Below are 24,535 nucleotides of genomic sequence, written 5' to 3' on the forward strand. Positions count from 1 at the left end.
TTTTGAATATTGGTTAGATCATTTCTAGTATGTATCAAATCATTAAATATATTAAAATAATACCTTCAATCTAAAACATTACCTCTAAGTAAAGATATATTAATGGTTTCCATTGGCACTGTTTCCTGTATTCACTTGCGTGTTTCAAGTGATTACAAATTAGGAAGACAGAAAACTATGTAATCTTTGATTACATAGTTTTGTAATCATTACATATGGGATGATACAGCAACATCCAAAATAATGAAGATATTATAAAAGGGCACAAAGTACAATATTCTATATATTAAAAATGGCATTAAAACAGGAAAGCTTGGGTACACTGTTTTACACGTGTAGTCATAGATTTCTTAAAAAAACATTTTTCATAAAATTATCAATAATTTTAATTATATTTTTATTTAATACTCTCACATTAAAATCTGATTACTCAACATCTATAATCTCTCAAGACTTCCATCCTATTTCAGTATTTCAAAGCATAGTTTTTAATATTTTAGTATTTTAAAACTTAAAAATATTTCAATGCAACAAGCTATGTGAGGTAAATACATATTACTTTATGTTGAAGATACTTACATTTCTGCCATGATTCATATAAGAATCATTATTGCATTTTTATCAAGCAACCACATAACATTACTGAAGTAATAATTTCATTAAAGTATTACTTTTAATAGTATTTTATTTCAAATTTTAAGATAAGTATAGCAGAGCAATTTTAACAAGGCGCTTTTTACTCTACTTACAGCCATACATTTGCTTCCCTCCACAAGCACCTTGCTATAACTGCTCGGCTATATCTGTTTAATCACAAGCTTTATCTTGTAGTTATATTTTTATTTAATAGTATTCTCTCTATGGTGTCAGTATATCTTAACCAGTATTACTTACTTAAAAACTATAATTTTTTCTATATAGATTATTTTTTGTTCATAAATTTAGTGATATTATTAAAAATAAAACACTGGAGTTCCTAAGTAGAGCACTTCCTATATTGCAAAGAGATGAAACATTACCAAAAGTAGCAAAGTATCAACAAGCAAGTGAACAACCTTTCTACCATGATATGGAGCCAATGTCTGGAACCTCGTAAGTTATTTAAATAATCTCAATATAATATTCTGTAATAAATATATTTTAATAATAAAGAACCCAAGCGCCTGTCATAAATTTCAAAAGATCTGTATAATTTAGAGCATAAAAAAATTATGAGGGCATCACATGACTTCCTTGTATGCCTATTAAATTATATATACACATTATTTTTAATATGAAAAGTACATAAAATTTTATTTCATTAACTTCTGATATTTTTTTTTATTGTTATTATTGAATTATTAATAGTAAAAAAAAGTGTTTACTATATCAGAGGTTAATAATTATTAATAAATCAATATATTTAAATTTAAGAAAAAATTATAAAAAAAGGAAGGAGATGAAGTCTGATTCAAACCGTTGTGCGTTCCCCTTCTAATATCCAAATATTTCATTAATTAAAATATTATTTCACTATAACTCTGAAACCAATGTGAAAATATCTACCACTTAAGATATATTGTTGAAAAGCTCTCAATGAGGGCTTATGACCGCAGTTAAGAAAAAGTCCAAAATCCAAATATTTTTGGATTTTGAGCTTTTTTGGACACTTTTGGTTCAGTCGACTGAAATCAAAAGGGAAGGTGCACAATTAGATGTTAAGACTGTCCTAAATCCAAAATTTCAACATCCTACGGCTAATTGTTCTTGAGTTATGTGAGATACATACATACAAATTTACAGACATCACGCCGAAACTAGCCAATCAGGGATGGTCAAAATGGATATTTCCATTGAAATCTGAAAATCAAATTTTTTATAATTACAATAATTCCTTTATTTCATACAAGGAAGGAATGCTAACAGATTTAAACCTGGGAAAATTAAAATTTAACTCAGAGGTGCTACCAATCTGCTTCAGAGTTTAGGAATTCAGTTCTATTCATAATTTATTTCCATTGTAACAATATTTAATACCTGCACCTAGAAAAAATACAGAAGATAAGAGCATGTAGAGCTTGTACCACCCAGACAAAACAATGGTAATAAGTGTATCACCAGACCACAATCTTAATCACCATCTTGTCAGAGGCAATCATTTTGTGGGTTAATTCCCATCCTCATTCTTTTTCTTCAAAAAATGCCATATGAAATGGGTTTACCACCGCCTTCATTCCACCTGCGATATTATACTGAAATCTTCTGTAGAGTTAACTACAGAAGATTAGCTGCTTCTGAACTTCACTGGGTATCCTTTGCCATCGCTATTCTTCCTTTTATTTCCATTGTCATCATAGTTCCTAAATATCTGTAATTTTTTAGGTTTTTTATTCTTTCTACATTTGTCCTTACCACTAACTCCTTTTTGTTGTTACTTTCATTTAGTTTAGCTTATATTTATTTTCATTACATTCTCTTTCATTTCTTTCTTCAAGTAAGTTAACAATCTTTGAAGCACTTGTGCACCAGCAGCTAGAATTATATCAGCAAACCTTATAGATCTTATTTTTTGTCCACCTATATTTATTCCTTCTCAGCTTTCTTCTAATAAATTCCTTACCACATCTTCAATGTAAATGTGAAATAAAGAAGGAACATCCTTGCCCAACACCTTGACCTTCATACACCCACTTAGTCACATTCTTGTTTACTTTAATTGCTCCAGTTTGTCTCATGTTTAATTCTAACTATCCTTTTGTCCATTCAGCTTTTTTCTCTTGAAGAATCTTAATTTGTTCCCATTTGACTATCAAATGTCTTTTCTAAATCTATGAAACATAGACTCCTCTCTCTTTCTCTCTGGATATTTTGCTCCAATCATCCTTACTAGTTCAATTCCATCTCTGGTTTCTTTTGCTTTCCTGAAGCCAAACTCTTTCTCCCCTGCGTTCTCTTTTATTATTCTTACCAACATCTAGTTTAGAATATTTTTCTCTGACTGATAAATCAATCACCAGAGAAGCTTGTATGTGAGAATATGAGTATGGAAATTTACGGTGCAATAAAAATGCCATGCTGACTGGGATTTGAACCCAGGACCTTTAGATGAAAGGCCAAGACGCTGCCACCCTTTTTACTATGGCCTTTTTCATTCTCATCTAGGTCTATCACCATTTTCATTTTCCTTTTTTCTTTCTTTAATCGCTTAAGCTAGTATTTCTTCCATTGTTTTCTCATCTAATTTCTTTAGTTTTTTTAAACTACCATTCCATCTTTTAACTACTTTTGCTTTCTCTACTTTCTGAAGCTATTCTTATTTTGGTAGCACATGATCACTACTGAGATCTGCACCTGATAATCTGATGAATTTCAGAACAATATTCCCATACCTTTCATCTACTAAGATATGGTCTATTTGACAGCAAACTTTCTCCCCGTATATCTCCTCCTTTTATGATTTTTGAACCAAGTATTGTTTATAAATAATTTTTTTTTTCTTGGTAAAATTCTACTAATCTGTTCCCCCTTCCATTCCTTACCCCTAAGCCAAATTTTCCTACCACACCTACATCTTCTATAACCAATAACAATCTTCACCTTCTATAACGCAACATTCCATCAGTACATTATGGCAGTCCTTTTCAGATTTTATTATATCATCAAAATTCTCAAACATCTCTACAGTATCTTCTTCCAATTGAGATCATTGGGACCATTTGAGATCAAAACAGGACCACACCAAGGCGATAGACTCTCATCACTATTATTCAACTGCGCTCTAGAAATGTAATGACTCAAAAAATGCCCCCAAAAGTGAAAATAGGCCGAAAAATCAAAACAAACTGCCTTAGTTTCACCAACTTGGCACTGCTAACAAACTACATCGATGATGTTAAATCACAGATATTAGAACTTCAAAACATTGCAAATAAACCTGCCTCAAAATATCACTTGCAAAGACAGAAATTATGCTCTAAAAACCAACACGATTAAAAGAAGAAAACATAAATGGTAATAAAATCAAAATAGTAACCCGATTTAAATACCTCAGAGAAAAGTTTTTTTAACCTAAATTAAAAAATCTCAATCCAAATAAAAAGAAACAAACTAGCTAAAGCTCAAAAATTAACCTGGCACATTTACAATAAAAAATGTTTATCAGTAAATGTAAAAATAAGACACTGCAACACAGTTACAAAACCAGAAGCCACTTATGCATCAGAAACTCTTTCATCTGAACAATCAAAGACAGACTCCAGAAAATCAAAAAGAAAAATTGGAAGAACCTGTATCAATAAAAAGTACCAGAAAGACGGGCAGTGGTGAATCATGTCTGACAAAGTCGAGTACAAAGAATTAGAACCCATCACTGATACCATGCATAAGAGGAGACTAGGATTCTTTGGACATATCATGAGGCTGAAAGATTCAAAACTTCTGAAACAGCTAGTATAGTGTAATCTCGACTCGAAAAACACCAAGACAGGATGCAGATGGATCAGAGAAATAAGAGAGGGATCTGAAGGAAATTGGCATTACACCAGAGGGCACCAAAGATAAGATAAAATTAAACAAGAAATTTGAAGCCAACTGTGAAGAACATTTTCGTTATTACTGTCATAGCCTAAAATTTTTATATCATTTTTTTTCTTTTGCAATACCCTTTAAAATGATGTCTCAGAAACCTACGTTTTTCATTTAAAATGTTTGAGTTGCTTTCCCTATGGGTGAAGTGGTCTAACAAAAAATATATCATTTCAGAATAGGTACATTTGCTAAATTTCATTTTTCCATGTTTAACAGTTGAAAAGTTATTTAAGTATTTCCATACTTCATGAAAATTCTCTATGTATTGTTTTTATTATATATGAATATAATAGCTATTTGAAACAGCTGAGATGTTAAAAGCAACACGATTTTTTTAGGTTCCTTTCTGAGGTACTTCAAACACCCACAGTCACCATATCAGAAGATCTTTGACATGATTCGTACTAAATTTTATTTATCTTCTGAGAATATTCTATTGATAAAACCTTCCCAAGGGTGAATGCTTGCAGATAATAATTTTGAAAGATATCATGTTGTGTTACACAATTTACAAATGAATAAGTACTTCACTATACTAAGCTAAGTTCATCATTAAAAAAAATACAATTATAATTAGTATTAGAAATTATAATTATTTAATACAAATTATCACAATTATTTAACTAATAACTGTTAATTAAATTATTATAATTATTGCAATAATTAATTCTTTTTATTTAGAAACAAAAATTCATAACTCAGAAATTAAACTTTTCCAAGGCATTATTCAATTTCTTAAGATAGTTGAAATATAAACATGAGAATCAGTTCATGTAGAAACGCTTCTCAGTCAGTTTTTCCAATAACTTATTCGACTACCTTTGTCACAGGAAGTTGTAGCACTTCCACACTCAAATTAAACATGGGTTACTCGTATCGTGAGTGATAACACTACTGCAATAATCGTCACGTCTTTTGTTAAAAAGAATTTCCTGTACTAAGGATAACAAAATTACCTAACAATTTTTTTAATTGTTTCATTTCAAGACTGAGCCATCAGCAGGAAGAAGGTCATGCTAACCATTTTTTTTGGCTTTATTGGAAGACTTCATGGAAAAAGGGACTGCAATCAACAGCCCGAGTTAAAATCAATTGTTGGAAAACAAGCAGAAGCCAACAATTTGCAACAAACACTGAGGTCTATTGTTGGAGAGGGTATTGTTGCTGCTGCATGACAATGCCCTTCCCCATACGCTTGCCGTACCATTCAAACCATCAACAAGCTGAATCTAGAGTTGCTGGAACACCCTCCTTACAGCCAAGGTCTGCTCCCTGCTCCCTCTGAAATCTGTTTGGGCCACTCAGGAATGTTTTGCAAGGTCGTCAATTTTCCACAGACTTAGATGCGAGAAAGCAGTGCAAAAGTTGCTTCACGACCAACCAAAAACCTTCTTCTTATAAGTAATATGTAAGCTTATGGACGGCTGGACCAAATTCTTTGATAAGAAGGTGACTATGTAGAAAAATTGTGCACATATTGAACCCCTATCTTTGTGTAAATAATTTTTACAATGAAAAGTATAAATAATTTTTGATTCGGACTTGTGCAAGAGATTTTTATATATTTCTTGTTTATCATCCTACACCCTCATAATTTCTGACAAGCTCAATTGATAATTACATCAGTTTTATGCAGCATCTATATATTATATGCATTTATGCTGTATTAACCAATTCAAATAAAAAGAATATTTGTTCATTATACAGTCTAACAATTTTTTTTTAAATGTTTTATTTTTTTAATTGCAGGACTGTTCACAGAATTAAGAGAGAAGAACCATCTGAAAATCAAGAACAACAACCAAGAGGGACCAGCGACTTTATTGATGGTCTTAATCTACTACGAAGTCTTTTTGCCGGTCAGATAAATGAGACACATAGGCAAGCAAGGAAATTTTGTGAGAACAGTGGAGGAGTGTAAGTATCCCAAAATAGTAACAATGGAAAACTTTGATTTTTGTTAAAAAATATTAAAATAAACCGGGTTATGACTTTTTATTCATTTTTTTAAAATTGTAAATATCTTTGATAACCAAATTTGTAAAAAATTCACCTGAAAAGAGAAAGTGAACATTTTATATAACTAATCGGTTAGTTGCATCTGCACAAATCAAATGCATCATGATACTGCAACTTCCTGGTCCAGATTTAGGTAAATGAAGTCTAATTAATCTGCATTAAATACCTATAAAACTATTACAGTCAAATTTAGGATAGTGATAATTTGTGAATGTAGATTGATATAACCCGATGACACACAATTATTGTAACAACAGACTGAATAAGGTTACTGATTCATTATGATGCAACCAATTAAATAACATTAGTAAAGGAAATAAACATAATTAACTTCACATTACATTATTTATTTTTAATTTTCAGAAATTTTGGAAGATCTAAGAGTAAAACATTCAGTAACTTACAGAATAAAAATATCAGATGCTCTAGTACAGTATATCAAATTTAAACTAATATGCACTGTTTAAACTAATATGCACTGTTACTGAAATTTTTGGAAAAATTAATATTTAAAAAATATCTACTTACTGTTAACATTTTTAAAAAATGGAAAGCTTTTATTATCATCATAAGATTATCTACACTAAGGCAAGTCTTGCATTTTCAGTTTATCTTTTACCATCCTAAGGCAAATTTTCAGTTTCTCTCTGCAGTGTAAGAAAATGCAATCATGAAAAATTGTTTCATTCAGTTTACCTAAAAATGATAAATTGAATCCACATCCTATAGTTTTCAGAAACTATAAAATGATTTCAAATATCTTTGGTTTTAATTACTAGCAAAGATAAGTATATATCAGCCCAGTTGCACTATCAAACAGTTATGCCAGCCATTTATTAAATAGTTATATTTTCTGTAAAAATATGAACACTTTCTCTTCTATCTTGCATCACGCCTGTCTCCATTCTCTTCTTGTATTTTCAGCAAAACTTTTGAATTTTTAATGCTCACATTTACTTTCATTTTGTCAATAATTTTTTATATTTTCTGACCTCTCTGCTTTCCACCTTCAACTGATGCTTCCAGTTCTGTCTTAATCAATCCTTCTCCTTTCATGAAATTTACTGGTCAAATAGCTTTCATATTCTAAATTGTTCTAATTAAGCTCCTATTTTTGTTCTCTCTCCTCATGAAGTCATTGTATTTCATTTAATTTTTTTCAACTCCCTCTATATTCATATTTTAAATCCCGCCAGCCTATACTTTTCCTATGCTTATTAGTCTACATTTCACATACATACAATAAATACGTTGAAAAAAAAACATACAATAAACGTTTTTAGCTCTGTTGACAAAAAACTACTTTATTTATCTACGAGTACACACTATCACTTTTCCTCAAGTCTGACTATTTTACTACATAATAGCAGTTTCTTTCTATTACATCCTTCCTTAACAGCTAAGAAAAGGCTACTGTTTTAATTCTTCATTTTTTTATATAAAATTCCTCAGCTTTTTGTCTCCTACCTCATTACTTATTTCTTCTAGAAATAAATTTATTAAAAAAACTGTTATATGAGGGACTGTTTTTTTTTTCAACTTCTGATGAGCTATAAAAAAAGACACATTGACATAACAAAATGATTTTATTATTAAAAGTTGAGTACTAACTAACTTATTTTTCTACATAATACACAAAAGGATTGAGGCATTTGTCGTATCGTGACACCAGCTTTCCAATCCCCTCTTCAACTAAGTTTGTTGCCAGTGAGCTAAGGTATGTCTTGACAGCCTCCTGAAGTTCTTTGTTGGTGGCAAAGTGTTGTCCACCCAACCGTGCCTTCAATTCTCGAAAGAGGTGAAAATTGCTAGGTGCTAGGTCTGGACTATATGGTAGATATCGAAAACTTCGTACTTGAATTGTTTGAGGAGGTCTTGTGTCACGTTGGCCCAGGCAATCGTGTATCAAAACCACATCGGACAAGAGCATGCCTCTTCATTTGTTCTGGATCACTCTGCAGGGGGCAACATAAAGGTTCTCAATAAACTTCCACCAACAAGACACTTTTATGGTCCCAAAAAATTGTAGCCCTTGTTTTCCTGTTATTCAGTGTCTGTTTGAACTTTTTCAGCTTGTTTGTAGAAGTGTGCATCCACTGCTTAGACTGTTCTTTGGTTTCTGGATTGCCACCACACTGGATTCAAGTCTCATCGACAATAACGACAAACTAAAAACTCTTTCCCCTCATTATCATGACGCGTAAGAAACATTAAGGCTGACACTATTTGCTGCACTTTGTGATCATCACTCAGCATTTTTGGAACCCAACGTGCACACAGTTTCTGGTATCCCAGGTCTTTAGACACATTGTATACAGAAAAGACCTTGAAATTTTTGGAATTCTACAGAAAGTTCATTTATCATAAACCTCAGTTTGTCGCGGACAAAATCATCAACACGCTCAACCTGGTGTACAGCAGTGACAGACTTGCATCCTTGCCTACCTTTATCGTGGACATCCATTCACCCTTCTTTAAATTTCCTACACCATTCCCGTGCACTAACATCACTCATAAAGTTTTCACCATATACTAGGATCACTCTGCAATGGATTTCATCAGCACTTATGTCCTTCTGCTTGCAGAAAACGTATCACACTTCATAACTCACACTTGGCAGAGTATCGATCATAGCAGCCATGTTCAATTGCCTATAGCTCAGCTAAGATTGATGCAATGGCAAAGGTTGTGGCAGCACGATCGCACAAAATGCAGACCTGGATCCTGCCTATCTCTTGCTTACTTAGATACATGATCGGAGGTTGAAAAAAAATAGACCTCGTAAAATCTTATTCAATCTGTTGTTTCAAAATGTATAGTTTTAAATAAGTGCGTATTCACATTTTAATAACATTAATATATTACTTGTTCCCTACATTTATATGATTACCGGTTCACACATTCCTTAAAACTAGTTATCAAATATTTTTACTTCAAGAAATAATTCCTAATTTATGTGGAATGCAATAGATTAATTAAAATGTAATACCGTTATTCAAAGAACACAAGTTGGGTAATAATAATCTTAAAGTTATCGGTGTGTTAAAAATAAAACAATAATCACTAGCTTTTTTTTATCAACAGGCTCTGCATGTTATACAAACTCATTCAAGGAGGAGCTATTTCAATGAATGGAATGGCAGAGAGAAGAGATGATGGCATTCCAGATAATATGCTACGTCGAGGGGATATTGGCAATACATTAACAGCAGATCGTGGACCTGAAATCAGTGGACCTCCAACTCCTTGCCCTGCTAAAGTTGAATATGCAACACCAGTATTTGCACGTAATTACCAAGGAATCTGGCGTTATGTAGTACAAATCCCGTATGAAGGATATTTTACACAGACAGTTGAACTTACTAGATGTTTGTAAGTATGTAAACCATAATAATTACGCATGAAAATGACACTTAAACGTGTTCTGTAACAAATATTTACTGTGCAAAACAAAACGGTTACTTACTTAATATAAGTCTATGTTTTGAAAAGAAAGGTGTCACATTTAATGGACTACTATGCCAAATTTTATTTTTTTAATTTTTTAAGATCAAAACTAATTTTTTTTTATATAGCATAAGAATATTTCTTTCATAGCCAAACTCAAATGCAGATGGCTCACATTACAAATTTTCATACTGCATTTCCTTCAAGTAAGTTGACATCACTAGGATCACAAAAACATTCAAATATTTCTAAAAAATTATTAAAAGACCAGTATTATTAGTAATCACAAATGATAATAATTATAACTAATATAAATTATAAACAAACGATGAATTTAAGTTTGATATGACGACATCTGAACTCCAAAGAAGTTGATGTAGTATGCATATGCTTAAAGGAGAGAGATGAAATAAGATAACTGAGATTAACTTTGATGATGAGTCGATATTTATTAAATGTAAATTTGCAATGAATGAAATACTTGCAACAATCAAACTTCACTCAACCAATTACCGCAACCTGGAAATTGTCTACCAGAAGTTGTGACAGTAAAAGGTACTTGGTTCAATATGGGCTTTAAAGAACGTAAAAAAAGAACTTTGATGCAGCTTTAAAAAAAACATCAGCGACTTATGAAATTTACAATTATTTATTTTGTGTATTTTATAAGATCAATCCTTATGCTGTATCATTTCTATATGAATTACTTATTTTGAATAAGTAGTCTATATGAATTACTTTATTTACTAATTACATAAGTTTGTATCATACCAACAAGCATGTATTTTGAATTTTTTTTCTAATGTACATATTTGAAGGAGGGTGCTTAAAACATCTTACTTCCAACACTTATTTGAAAACAAGTTTTTTCATTTTCCTTTCATTTTAAAAGATCGTACTATCTTTCATAAAAGTGATCTGTGTACATTTTAATTTTTTTTTATTAGACAAATTTTACAGAAACAAAGAATCATAATTAAGAATTTAATTTCTCAAACACGATTGTACTAACTTAAAAACTGAATACAAATTGCAATATGTTTCTTTATTACTCATTATATAAAGTAACTAAAACTTTCAGCAAAGGAAATTCCCAAGATGATAATATAAACATTACCTACCAATTTCAGTAATGATCACATTTATCCAACCACGGCTATACTTTAATTTCATAAATAAATATATTCATTACTTATTTCACAGTATCTTTTTTAAAGTAAAGTATGATAATTCTCAAACTCTTTAGTATCTTTTTAGCTTTCGATCCCTCCTCTCATGTCTGAGGGCTGTTGATCCGATTCATATCCTGCTGACAATTTCCCACCACAGCTCACGGTCCTCAACCATTCATAAGATGCGCCTAATGTTTCTCCTGTCACCTCTTCAATTTGGTCCAGCCATCTTTTTGGCATTTTTCCGCATTACCGTTCAGCTTTAATAACCCTCTAAGCTCCATATTCTAAACTTGTATCCTTTTTCTTAATGATAATTTTCAAATTAATTTTTAAAAACAAATAATATTTACTCTAAGGTCAAAGATGAAATTATCCACAATAAAAATTACTTTTGGATTTTATTCAGAGAGAACAAATGAAAACCAAACCGCTATAAACTAAAGAAAGTTGATTTAAGATCTTATGAATAAAATATATACATAAATTAAATTAATTTCTGTATTTACATCAGTAAATGTTCATATATTTTAACAAAATATGTTTGAAGTAAATGCCCTGTGCAGCAATGCATTTTGTGCTCAGGTCAGTTCATGATTATATCGAACGAGGGTCACCTCGTAGAAAACAATGTTGTCAATGCCATCAGACTTCTTTTGAATATTCACCTTCAGTTCATCAATAGTGCGGGGAATCGATTCATAAACTCTACCTTCAAGTAGCCCCAAAAGAAAAAATTACAGCTGCCATCTACTGACAGTTCAATCTGTAAAAGCCACATAAACATATTCTAGTGAATCGTTTGAGCTATGACACGCTGCTTCATTGTGTTTGAAAAAGCGTATTCTTTTTCATAATCTGTTAACTAAGCAAACAGAATTCTTCAAAAATTGTACGGTTCACTTCTATTTTGACAAACTGATCAAAAAATATTGCCCTGTTATACAATTACCAGAAATAGCACATCATACACAAGACTTTCTCATCCTGAAATGGATGCTCAAATATCATGTGAGGATTTTCAGATATAAAATATACCATCAGATCTACCTATTCATTGTCAATGTTTTTGAAAACCCAGTCACAATAATTAAGAAGTTTCCATTTCTCTATTATATTAAGTTGTTGCATAGTCATTACATGATAACGTTTTAAAATTACATCATGAAGAATCTTACAGCAAGATGTTTTGTTTTCACTGCTTTGTTGTGATAACATATGTATAGATTTTTTCAAACTGGCAGAAATTCTTCTTTGAATATCAGCTGCAGCCTCTGTCCTAATAGAAGGCAACCTACTTCTTTATGTATTTGAAACTGATCCCTGTTATACACAAAGTTTTACTGAATCGTGTACGCTACCCTTTGCTGGTATAGTGACATTCAGAAATTTTTTCACAGATATTAGATGTGTTTCTAGAAGGGTCCAGAACGTACATAAATTTCCACTATAACAATCCTTTTCCTAGGCAAATAAAACGTTTTAGAAAATCAATTGCAAAAAATGAAACTACACACTTAGAAGTATGAATAGTTTACAACTGACAACAGTAGTAACCGTAGTAGTAGTAGTAGTAGTAGTAGTAGTAGTAACAGTAGTAACAAGCATCACTGTTACCTAAACAGTGATGCTTGCAACGATGGTAGCAGCATTAAAAATGACACTCAGGAAACTCCATATCAAACTGGCTCAGGTCAGTGTTTTGTTGTTTTCTGTATAAAAATATTAACCTTTTGAGCATTTTGCCAATATGGAGTTGTAGATTTATATCGGAAACGATTGCATACATATATCAATTCTGATCATATTTTGGTTTATGAGCAAATTATATTTTCAAATCGGAGATTTTTCAAAGACATTTTAGAAAATTTCAAATATCTAAAATCTGTGTTTAAGATAATTAAACGCATAAACTTTACAAAGAAAAAAAAACTACCATTAAATTTTGAAAAAAAAATTGATTTAATCTTTTATTTAAGGCAAACTAAATGTCACTATATGGAAGGAGGATGCTTATCATCTCCACGATGGGTAAGCCTTCTGGTGGCTGAAATTTTTTATCCAGAAGCAGTTTTACCAGCATCAAGTAATCGTAGGCCACCGCAACAACCACCTCGTACACCAGTTGCAGGAGATGATCCACCTCCTTTGAAGGATCCACTCAGTTATCAACAACAGCTGCACAAAAGAATCGGTGCAGCTGCTGCTGCTCCAGAACCTAATGCAAGACCAGTTCCTCAACAATTAACACCTCAAACATCAAAACCTGCACACTGCGATGGAATTGATGAAATAGGTTGTTTTCAGGTACAGTATTTTTTATTTTATTTTTTATTTTTTCCATTTCTTATGACTGCATAAGATAAATTTAGTCGGTCCATTATCCAAGTCAAGGGACTATTCAGGCCTTGCGGTCCTCCCACTCAGGAAAGTAGTACTAAAACAAATAAGTGCCATAATGCTGAATTTGTACCCCCCATAAATTTTTTGTGAAGTTTTTCTAATTAGCTAATATTTATTTTTTTAATATTTTCCTTTCTGATTTTTTTTTGTGAGGAATTTTATTTTAGGCATTAAACAAAATAAGGATATTTATTTTAACAATTTTCTTTGTATCATTTATTAGTACAACATATGTAGTAGTTTGTTATAAAAACAACAATATTATTATTATATAAATCCTTATTACTTTCAAAAACATTGTAATATTCAAATTTATAATTTGTATTGTATAAAATAGGTCAAAAGGCAGCATGAATTAATTTTTTTTCCAAATGTCTATCAATAAAACTGAATACCAAAAAACGATCAAGTTACTTCATTTCTACTGACAGTCTTTTATAATCCTCGGTTGATTTTTTAATCTTCCTACAAGAAACAATTGTGTAAATAACAATTATCTTTTTGCAATATTTGCCAACAACATTTAAACAAGAAAATCATGTTGCTAATTTAAAAAAATCTTACTTGTACTTAAATTTCTTATAAAGGTTTTCAGACAGGATCCTCTTCACGTAATCTACATTACCGCATCTGTGTGTCAGTGGTTGATCAATGATTTCATAACCATTGCTGTACATAACTTTTCTTCCCAAACATGGATCGTAGAGTTTCACAAACATTAAATTACTCACATGTTTTATAAGTGCTCTCAATCTTATGTCTGTAATTATCAGATTCATAGAACTAAAACCCCTTTCACATTCTACAGAACTACACGCTATTGTTTTTAATACTGTATTAACAATTTTTTTAACATTCTGTATTAACAATTAAGTCTGAAGGCATGTGACATTCACCGTTGCCAAGATTCTCTAAATGTATTGACTGTTTTCGGTAAAGAGAGTTGAAACAGCTTACATAATGACTATCTAACCAAATCCTAGTGGTATATTGGCTGTCCAGTCATCAGTCTCAAGATTCGTAATTCGGTAGCGATAATTGTTAATAATCTATGTTCCAAATTATTAATAACACTGGTTAATAATTGATCAGGCTTGATTATTATAATTTTCTTATGTGAATATAATTTTATTATTTAAAATTCATCTTTTCAACACCGGTTTCTGCTTCTAGCATTTTTGGTTCCTTTCTCTCTTTCATATTTTCTAATATACCTGATTGTTCTACAAATTTTTCTATTGGCTTTTACAACAGAAAAATTTCTTTGTTGAAGAGAAGTTGAAAGAAGCTCAAATAAAATGTCATGTCATGCTCAAATAAATGTTTTTGCCATTTGACAAAAAATGAGGTGAAGTTATCTGTTTGTGCAATCCATTGAACATACACTGATTATTTTTAGTTCCAATTTTATCTACACTTGCCAATTCAAAATGATGACACAGTGATTCATACTTTGTCCAAACAGAAGGTATTGTTCTAAAGGAACTTGCAACCCATCTCATGTTGAATACATGCCCAATCTTTTTTTATTTCTCGGTCAAGTTCCACTGCAGACTCTGTGATTTCTCTTTGGGTTTTTTGGTGATTTACTGTACAATGAGTAGAAATTGCCCAAAAAAACTGGACATTATTCATTCCTTGTACTTCATCTATTTTTTTTTTTTTTGTCTTCAGTCATTTGACTGGTTTGATGCAGCTCTCCAAGATTCCCTATCTAGTGCTAGTTGTTTCATTTCAGTATACCCTCTACATCCTACATCCCCAACAATTTGTTTTACATACTCCAAACGTGGCCTGCCTACACAATTTTTCCCTTCTACCTGTCCTTCCAATATTAAAGCGACTATTCCAGGATGCCTTAGTATGTGGCCTATAAGTCTGTCTCTTCTTTTAACTATATTTTTCCAAATGCTTCTTTCTTCATCTATTTGCCGCAATACCTCTTCATTTGTCACTTTATCCACCCATCTGATTTTTAACATTCTCCTATAGCACCACATTTCTTCTCAGATACTCCGATCGTCCAAGTTTCACTTCCATATAAAGCGACACTCCAAACATACACTTTCAAAAATCTTTTCCTGACATTTAAATTAATTTTTGATGTAAACAAATTATATTTCTTACTGAAGGCTCGTTTAGCTTGTGCTATTCGGCATTTTATATGGCTCCTGCTTCGTCCATCTTTAGTAATTTTACTTCCCAAATAACAAAATTCTTCTACCTCCATAATCTTTTCTCCTCCTATTTTCACATTCAGTGGTCCATCTTTGTTATTTCTACTACATTTCATTACTTTTGTTTTGTTCTTGTTTATTTTCATGCGATAATTCTTGCTTAGGACTTCATCTATGCCATTCATTGTTTCTTCTAAATCCTTTTTACTCTCGGCTAGAATTACTATATCATCAGCAAATCGTAGCATCTTTATCTTTTCACCTTGTACTGTTACTCCGAATCTAAATTGTTCTTTAACATCATTAACTGCTAGTTCCATGTAAAGATTAAAAAGTAACGGAGATAGGGAACATCCTTGTCGGACTCCCTTTCTTATTAGGGCTTCTTTCTTATGTTCCTCAATTGTTATTGTTGCTGTTTGGTTCCTGTACATGTTAGCAATTGTTCTTCTATCTCTGTATTTGAACCCTAATTTTTTTTAAATGCTGAACATTTTATTCCAGTCTACGTTATCGAAAGCCTTTTCTAGGTCTATAAACGCCAAGTATGTTGGTTCATCTATATAATCACCAATGGATAATTCCAATCGATGAAGGGATACCAAGTTATGGCTTTTGTAAACATTTCCAGTAACACCAGAATTTTTTCCAAGCATAATGCTTGCTCCATCACTAATAAATGTGATTAAATTATTTTTTAAATAGTTTTCATCAAATCCATGAGTTTGTAAGAAAGATAACAGTTCTTCAATTATAGTCTTTGCTGTTTGGTCTGATAGCTCGATTAAATCCAAAAATAAAAAATGTGAACCTTTTAACACATCGGTCTCACACTAATGCACAATTAAATTTGATTATATAAACAATTAAAGTTGATTTTCAACTGAGTGCAGTAGACTTATTTATTATTACAATATTTTTCCATTGATTTTTAATATATTTTGACAGATTCAAACTTTCACTTTTTCCCTGATTGCATCAAAAATTTTAGTGGAACTAAAACGCTAACGTTAACCGCATGGAATATTTGCAACATTAATTTCTTGTAATTGTAATAACTCAAAATGATCAGAATAGGGTCTATTATTTTTGGCAATATAATAAGCAGTTCTGAATAAGAAGAGAAGTTGAATCCCTACTAAAAATTCCAAGATGCCTCAGATTACATCCCAAATTAATAAACATGATAAAACTGACCCTCACAAACACTAAAAAATTAAATTCAGACGAACTCTAAGATTCATTTGAAATCAAAACAGGACTGTGCCAAGGTGACGGGCTCTCACTACTACTGTTAGAATTAATTACAATCTGGAAATGGTAATGAGGGAATGACTCAAAAAATGCCACCCAAAAATAGAAATAGGCCAAAAACTCAAAAAAAAATGCCTTGGTTTTGCCAATGATGTGGCATTGCTAAAGCACAAAAATTAACCTGGTACATCTACAATAAAAAAGTCTATCCATAAGCGCAAAGATAAGACACTACAACTCTTCCACCTGAATGAACAATCAAAAACCAACAGACTCCAGAAAATCGAAACAAGAATTCGAAGAACCTGCATCAACAAAAAGTACCAAAAAGATGGACAGTAGTGGATCATGCCAGACAGTCATACACAAAGAATTAGAAACCATCGCTGATACTGTGCATAAGAGGAGACTAGGATTCTTTGGACGCATCATGAAGATGCAAGAATCAAGACTACTGAAACAGCTGGTATAGCACAATCTTGACTCAAAAAATACTGAAACAGGATGCAGATGGATTAGAGAAATAAGAGAGGATCTGAAGGAAATTCACCTTACTCCAGAAGACACCAGAGACAGAATAAAATTAAACAAAATAATAAGGACAAAAACACTTGCTTCACCCTTACACGAAAGAAACTTACATCAACATTTTCAACACCAGAAAGGACATGGTGATTAAACATATGAAACTCTACTAGGAGAATCGCAAGGCCCGAACAGTCCCTTCGAAGAGACTTGGATTTTGGACTAACTAAAGTGATCCTATATGTTCATAAAAAATTATTAACAACCTATTAATTAAGCATAAAATGATTTACTTCTTAGTGTATTAATGGCAGTCATACAAACCAAAGTCACAGCTATTTCCACATAGCATTGGGCAGAAATAACAGAGTTAAGGCAGGGGTTAAGAGTTGGTGTCTGTAAATTTAAACTATAGAATGATACAGTATCATTCTATAGTTTACATTTATGCTGTTTTCTATAGTTTAGACATTGCTATGCTGTAAAAAGCATTTACAGTATAGCTATGATCCCAGAATATATTTTTATTTATTCAATTTCAAATTTTATAAACATAGTTTTACAATATATGCATGAAATCCCTATAGAAGTATACATAGACATCACACACATGGGTTGAGATATTACTATAATAAAAAGATTTAACAGACAAACTTAGTTTTAAGTTTATCTTAAAGTCTCCCATCTGAGATAAACATATACCATTATTCCTAATTATTTACATTTTTCTACTCCATTTTCTGGTCTTTAATATGAATACTTAAGTTTCACATACAGCTATTCTATTTTTATAAATACCAAAAGCCATGTATAGTCTTGTCTGCATTAAGAGATAGCCGATTAAAGCTTAACCAGTCACTCACTTTGCTTAAAGTTTCATTCATGTTATTTTGAGTCATTGACCGATTCTGATGCAAGCAAATTATAACTATGATATTAGCATATGAAAAAAAATATTCTTGTTCTAGTAATTTTAAAATTTTGATTTATAATAAGAACAGTAAAAATGACCTGAAGAACACCAGTTATGTCTAAAATGGATCTAATCACTTTAATAGATTTTGTTAAACACTTTCTATTTGTTAAATAACTTTTTATCAATTCAAGCGAATGACCTCTAATTCCATACATTGTAATTTTTCTAACAGTAATTTATGATTAACGCATCTAAAGCTCTGGCTAAGTCAAGAAATGTTGCTACGCACGACACTCCATCATTTAAATTATTATATATTATGTTTATAAATCTAACAAGAGTATTTTTGGATCCTTTATTTCTTAAGAAACCATATGATTCTCAGATAGTATCCTGCATTCTGTAACAGAATTGTATATTTTTTTACCTATTATTTTTTCAAGTACCCTAGCTGTTTGAAATTAACGAAATCGGTCTGTAATCTCTACCTACAATTTTATTACCCGATTAGATTTTATGACTGCAGTTTTTAGAGAAGCTGGCTGAGTGGCTTTTTCTATACATAAATTAAATTATATGTTCTAGGGGAACTGCTATGTAACGTACAGTTTTTTTCTATGTCAAAACATCAATGTCAACCATCCCACCTGAAATAGTTTCATTTTGCCTATTATCTCATTTTGACTTGAAGGATTTATAAAAATGTTTTTGCAATTAAACTTTGGTGTGTTCTGTCATTACAGTTTGTTGAGTTTTAATACTTTTCACCAGGTCAGATCAAACACAATTAAAGAATTTAATAAATTGTTCAGCCATTGGCTTTCGGCTTTCATTTTTTCATTATTTTCTAGAAAGAACTCTGGAATTTTGTTTTTATTTTTGCAACTGGCTTTCTTGTTTATTTTTTGATTTGTATAATCCATTTTATTATTTTATGATTTCTCTTAAGCTGTTTTATTTTACCTTCAGTTTTAGCTTTAAAAGTAACTTTGCCTAATACTTTAACAAAGTTTTTGTATTCTTTTTTCTATTTTTCGTTGTCTGATTCTTTTTTCCAAATCTTATAAAATATATGTATTCTTCTTTTTTTTAACTATATCACTTTTCCAATCTGGTTTGTGCGATTTGTTTCTAAGTTGTACTTTACAAATTTGTGTTTATTTTAAATAGGCATTGTTTACATCAATTTTCTCAGAATTAAATTTTCTACAACGTTAACCAGAGATTTTTATTTGTTCATTAGTAAATTAAGTTATTTTATTCAAAATCTAAAGAAAGTATTTTCCGACAAAACTGTTTCAGTTTTACCCTGTTTTTCTTAAAATCTAACTAAGATAGAGGTGTGGGATCACTTTTATTAAATTTCTTAGATCAAAAACCATAAGGAAGCACCAAATTTACCTCTCAATTTATACCCCAATAATTTTAGTATAGTTTAATTTTACAAAGAAAACAGAAAGCAGGGCTACATGTTTCACGAGCTGAAACTCACAAGTGAACCATTTTCTGACCTATGTTTATATGAATTTTTTTCTTATTTTTGGCTATAGAATCATCTCCCAAGAGACTGCTGTGAAATTTTGAATCACCTGTATATATCACAGAGTGCTTTGCATAGTTCTGCTGAAATAATTAACAGTCACAAACAATTAAGGAGAAACCTCTAAAGAATGGATTGACATTCATATACTATAAAAGATTTATTTTGATTTAAACAAGTCGACCTATAATTTCTAAAGTTTGCTTCCTTTCCATGTGAAATAACAAAATTTAAATTAAATGTCTGCATTGAGGTACTGATTAATCTGTAATTTTAAACTATCTGTCCTGGACCTTATAATTGTGATGCATTTAAAGACCTAAGGAAATTAAATATAAATTACACTTGTTTTCTCTGAGAATAATGTATAATGGAATTTACCGTACTGCCAATCCCTGTGACAAATAGAATGAAGATATCACACGTAACAAAAATGTCATTTGGATTTCTGTTGCCTTTCGGTCACACCAGTATGCGACCATATATTCAGATCGATAAGAAGCCTGCAGGAAATCACTTTACTTCTCACTTTCTCTATTCTCCCATGAGATTCTTGTTATTCATGAAGGTAACTATGTCGTTTTTGGAAGCGACTCGTGATTCATGTCAGGTCGACCGCTACAGTTATTGCGTGCACACTTTTTACATCATAAGAATAATTAAATATAAATTTCCCAAAATACAATAAAGGGAATTAAAAATAGTCAGAAATAATTCTTAAACGTATTCTTATTTTCACAGGTTCGTTTATATTACGACTGGTTCTTAGTTCCTGGAAGCTGTAAATGTTGGAGACCTGATTATTTTTCGCGGTATACTAGAAGAAAACCTAATTCTGTATCTTCAGCAGAGTTATAAAATAATATGATTATAAATATTTTAATGTTAAGAATATAAAGAATCATTAAATTAAACTAATTTCAGAAATATAAAAAATGTGAACAATATAAATGAAAAAAAATGTCTAAATAATATTACAGGACAAAAATATTAATTCAAAATAGGATAACATATTTAAGTATAAATATATTTTCCAAATTATATTTCATGCAAATGTTATTAATAGTAGAAAATTTAATTAAGATTCTATATTACAAGTTGTTGATAACAAAAATTACTTAAATAATCTTTTAGGAGTTTTTAGACGAATATCCACGACATACTAAAGATTGTGAACCATACACAAAAGGATTTGGTTTTATTAAGGATAATAAAACCAAATTATTAATAATATTATTATGAAGTAAAATTTTCTTTAAAATAAATTTTTCAATAAAAATTAAATTTTAATCTTTAAAGAGGATACAAAAAAATGGAAAGCTGATAGAGCAAATCACAAACAAAAAAGGACCAGGAACAATTTTATTTTTACGTTTTACCTAAATAATAAGAAATATTTCAAAATAAAAAGTACAATAATATTCAATAAAATATCATTCATTCACTTTTACGTTAATAACTTAAAAAATGGCAGATAAAATGCTAATTACATTTAAATTAGCATATTTATTCTTAATATATGCATGCAGGTAATACTACCAGTGACCATATTTCCATTTTATTTCCATGTTTGTTAGCATGCTTTATTTACACGCATTCTTTGTATCCATATTTAATATAATTTACACGCATTCTTTGTATCCATATTTAATATAATTTTTTGTCACTAAAATACGTATATAAATGGACACCCAAGGTCATAAAATAATCTTAAGAGGTCTGCATGTCAACTATAGATGAATGAGACACAAAGATCTAGAATCTTTTATTATTTCAAATTCAATTGATACATTCAAAAAAAAAAACAAAAGGAAAATTAATCTTATAAGGAATCTACCTAGAATAAATATATTGATTCACAATGGATGCAAATATAGTACTGCATTATTCAAATTTGATTTTTATGAATTTTGGTGTTAAATTTACGGCCTCTTAACAATAAAAAAAGATTCTATTAGTTATAATTTTTTTTTTTATAAATAATACTATCAAAGGTATAAATTAAAGAAAAACTTGGCACAAAAAATCTTAAATCCTTATTACTCTATTTAATCAAAATATTTCATTACCTCCTCTAAGATTAACAGAACAGTTATATAAAAATGAAAATGAAAAAATACAATACCTCTATACTTAATATTTAAGAACTTGTTCGATGCTGTTATTTATTATTATGCTAGATGAAGAAAACAGAATATCAAGTACTTACTTGTACCAGTATCTAAGTTTATGAACGCATGAAATTTATAATGCGATAGAATATTTTGTAATAAAGTACAAATTTGTGGTGATAAACATTAATAATCTACTTAAGAGATAATGTACATATGTAAATAATATTTATTTATTTATTTATTTTATACTTTTTATTACTACTGTATAATTTTATTTTAGTTTTTACAATTCAGAATAATGTAAATAATATTTATTTATTTTATACTTTTTATTACTACCGTATAATTTTATTTTAGTTTTTACAACTCAAATAACTGCTGTTAAAGCCACAACTACTAATACTAATGAACTGATGTATATTACTTTTTTTATTATAAATATAATTAATTTACTTTAAACTTATATAATGTTTATTGTATTTCATAGATTAAATAAATTATACAAAAATAATTTTGGTTTTTCCATTATGAATAATGCAATAGGAAGATCATCATACGATATCTAAATACATTCATTTTTACTTCAGACCCTAATTTAATGCATTAAACATTCTTTGAAAAGCTCTGTAAAGTAAAATTATTATAGCTTCCTTAACTGCGTTGCTGTTGGCTATCGATATGCAACTCTGTGCTTGACAGAAATGCAATATTAATGTCAGAAGACTGCATCTTTAATATATATTATCTCCTCAATTGTTCTCCTACAGTTACAAATACAAACTTTTTTACACTTCTACAGCAAAGAAGTTTATTCAGAAAATAAAATAAACATATTTTTATATAAAATAATTAATAACTAGGAAAAAGGCAAAAATTTTACTCAGTTTATGTTTCATTACAAATGATTTTGTTAAATGTTTTTGCCAGTTATAACTAAATAATGTTCATGAATTTAACGACTAACAATAACAAAAACTTTACAAACAAAAATCTTAAAAATTCTCAACATTTTTAGCTGTTTTTGAGTTGTGATTTTTTAACATAGCTCTAATACCCATGTTTTCCTTTTTAATTCCCAAAACACAAATAAGATTTTAGATAAATTGTTCATATCAAGAAGTATAAATCGTTTGAATGAATAAATTGTTCAAGAAGTATAAATAGTTCGAATGAATAAATCGTTGGTGCGCTGTGGATAACCGCCCGGCGCACCACCATTGGTCCGCTTTGTGCCAATAACAGCTAAAATAAAAATGTGAGCGCATATAACAAAAAAATAAACCCTTGCACCAAACTTTTTAATGGAGAGTAATATCATAATTAATTTATAATTTATTTACTTACTGCAAAGATAAAAAAATAAACAATGTCAAATTATGGTGAAATGTGGATAGAAAAATATGCTCAATCCAAATAGCAAGAGTGGTTTCATAGCACGAGAGTTGCACCTTTACAGCCCTTTATGTCGAATACTTTTTGATAAATAATTATAAATTATACATTCTTTGGAAAGTATAGTTTTTACTTCCTTGTATGAAGTAAAGGAAGTACTGTGATCGCGAAAAACTTTGGTTTTCAGGTTTCAACAGAAATATCCATTTTGACTAGGTTAGGTGTGATGTCTGTATTTATGTATGTATGTATATATGTATCTCGCATAACTCAAAAACGATTAGCCGTAGGATGTTTAAATTTTGGATTTTTTACTATTGTAACATCTAGTTGTGCACCTCACCTTTTGATTGCAATCAACTGAACCATAAGTGTCCAAAAAACCCAAAATCCCCAAAAATTTGGATTTTGAACTTTTTCTTAACTGCATAAGCCCTCATTGAGAGCTTTTCAACAATATATCATAAGTAGTACTTATTTTCATTGGTTTCACTTATATAGCCAAATAAAATTCTAATTAATAAAATATTTGGATCATAGGAAGACATATCGGTTCAAATCAGTTTTCACCTCCCTTTCTAATTTAAATATATTGATTTAATAATTCAATAATTTAATTATTAACCCATAATTGTAAAAAATTTTACAATAAATAAAAATTCCATAATAATAATAAGTTTAATAAGGTTTTCAGATTTCAACGGAAATATCCATTTTGACCAACCCTAAATCCATTTTGACTAGTTTCGGTATGACGTTTGTAGAACGGATGTATATATAGTTATGTAAATTAATAGTCAACATTTCCAAAACTTACAATTTTGCACCTGTATCTATAACAGTATAGCACTGAAATCTAAAGGATTAAAAAATACACTTACCTCACCAAAAAAACACATTTCAAAAATTTGAAAAATGACAGAAAATTTCATAAAATTGGTGTGTAAATCAGTCTTGGAATGAGTTCCCAATTCACTCCAAAACATCATAAAGAGGTCACAGAGATGGAT

General features: G+C 30.2%; 1 protein-coding gene across 1 annotated transcript in view; it reads left to right on the forward strand.

Annotated features, from left to right (window-relative positions):
• Positions 1-20,877, forward strand: part of spz6 (Spaetzle domain-containing protein 6) — a 33,243-nt gene extending 12,366 nt beyond the window's left edge. Inside the window, exons 4-8 of the mRNA XM_075358769.1 lie at positions 946-1,092; positions 6,316-6,483; positions 9,670-9,957; positions 13,184-13,511; positions 20,761-20,877. Of these exons, the coding sequence (XP_075214884.1) occupies positions 946-1,092; positions 6,316-6,483; positions 9,670-9,957; positions 13,184-13,511; positions 20,761-20,877 (1,048 nt within the window). The remainder of the gene's footprint in view (positions 1-945; positions 1,093-6,315; positions 6,484-9,669; positions 9,958-13,183; positions 13,512-20,760) is intronic.
• Positions 20,878-24,535: the final 3,658 nt, after the last annotated feature.

This window comes from Lycorma delicatula, chromosome 3 (assembly GCF_047948215.1).
Source record: "Lycorma delicatula isolate Av1 chromosome 3, ASM4794821v1, whole genome shotgun sequence".
NCBI classification, from domain to species: Eukaryota; Metazoa; Arthropoda; class Insecta; order Hemiptera; family Fulgoridae; genus Lycorma; species Lycorma delicatula.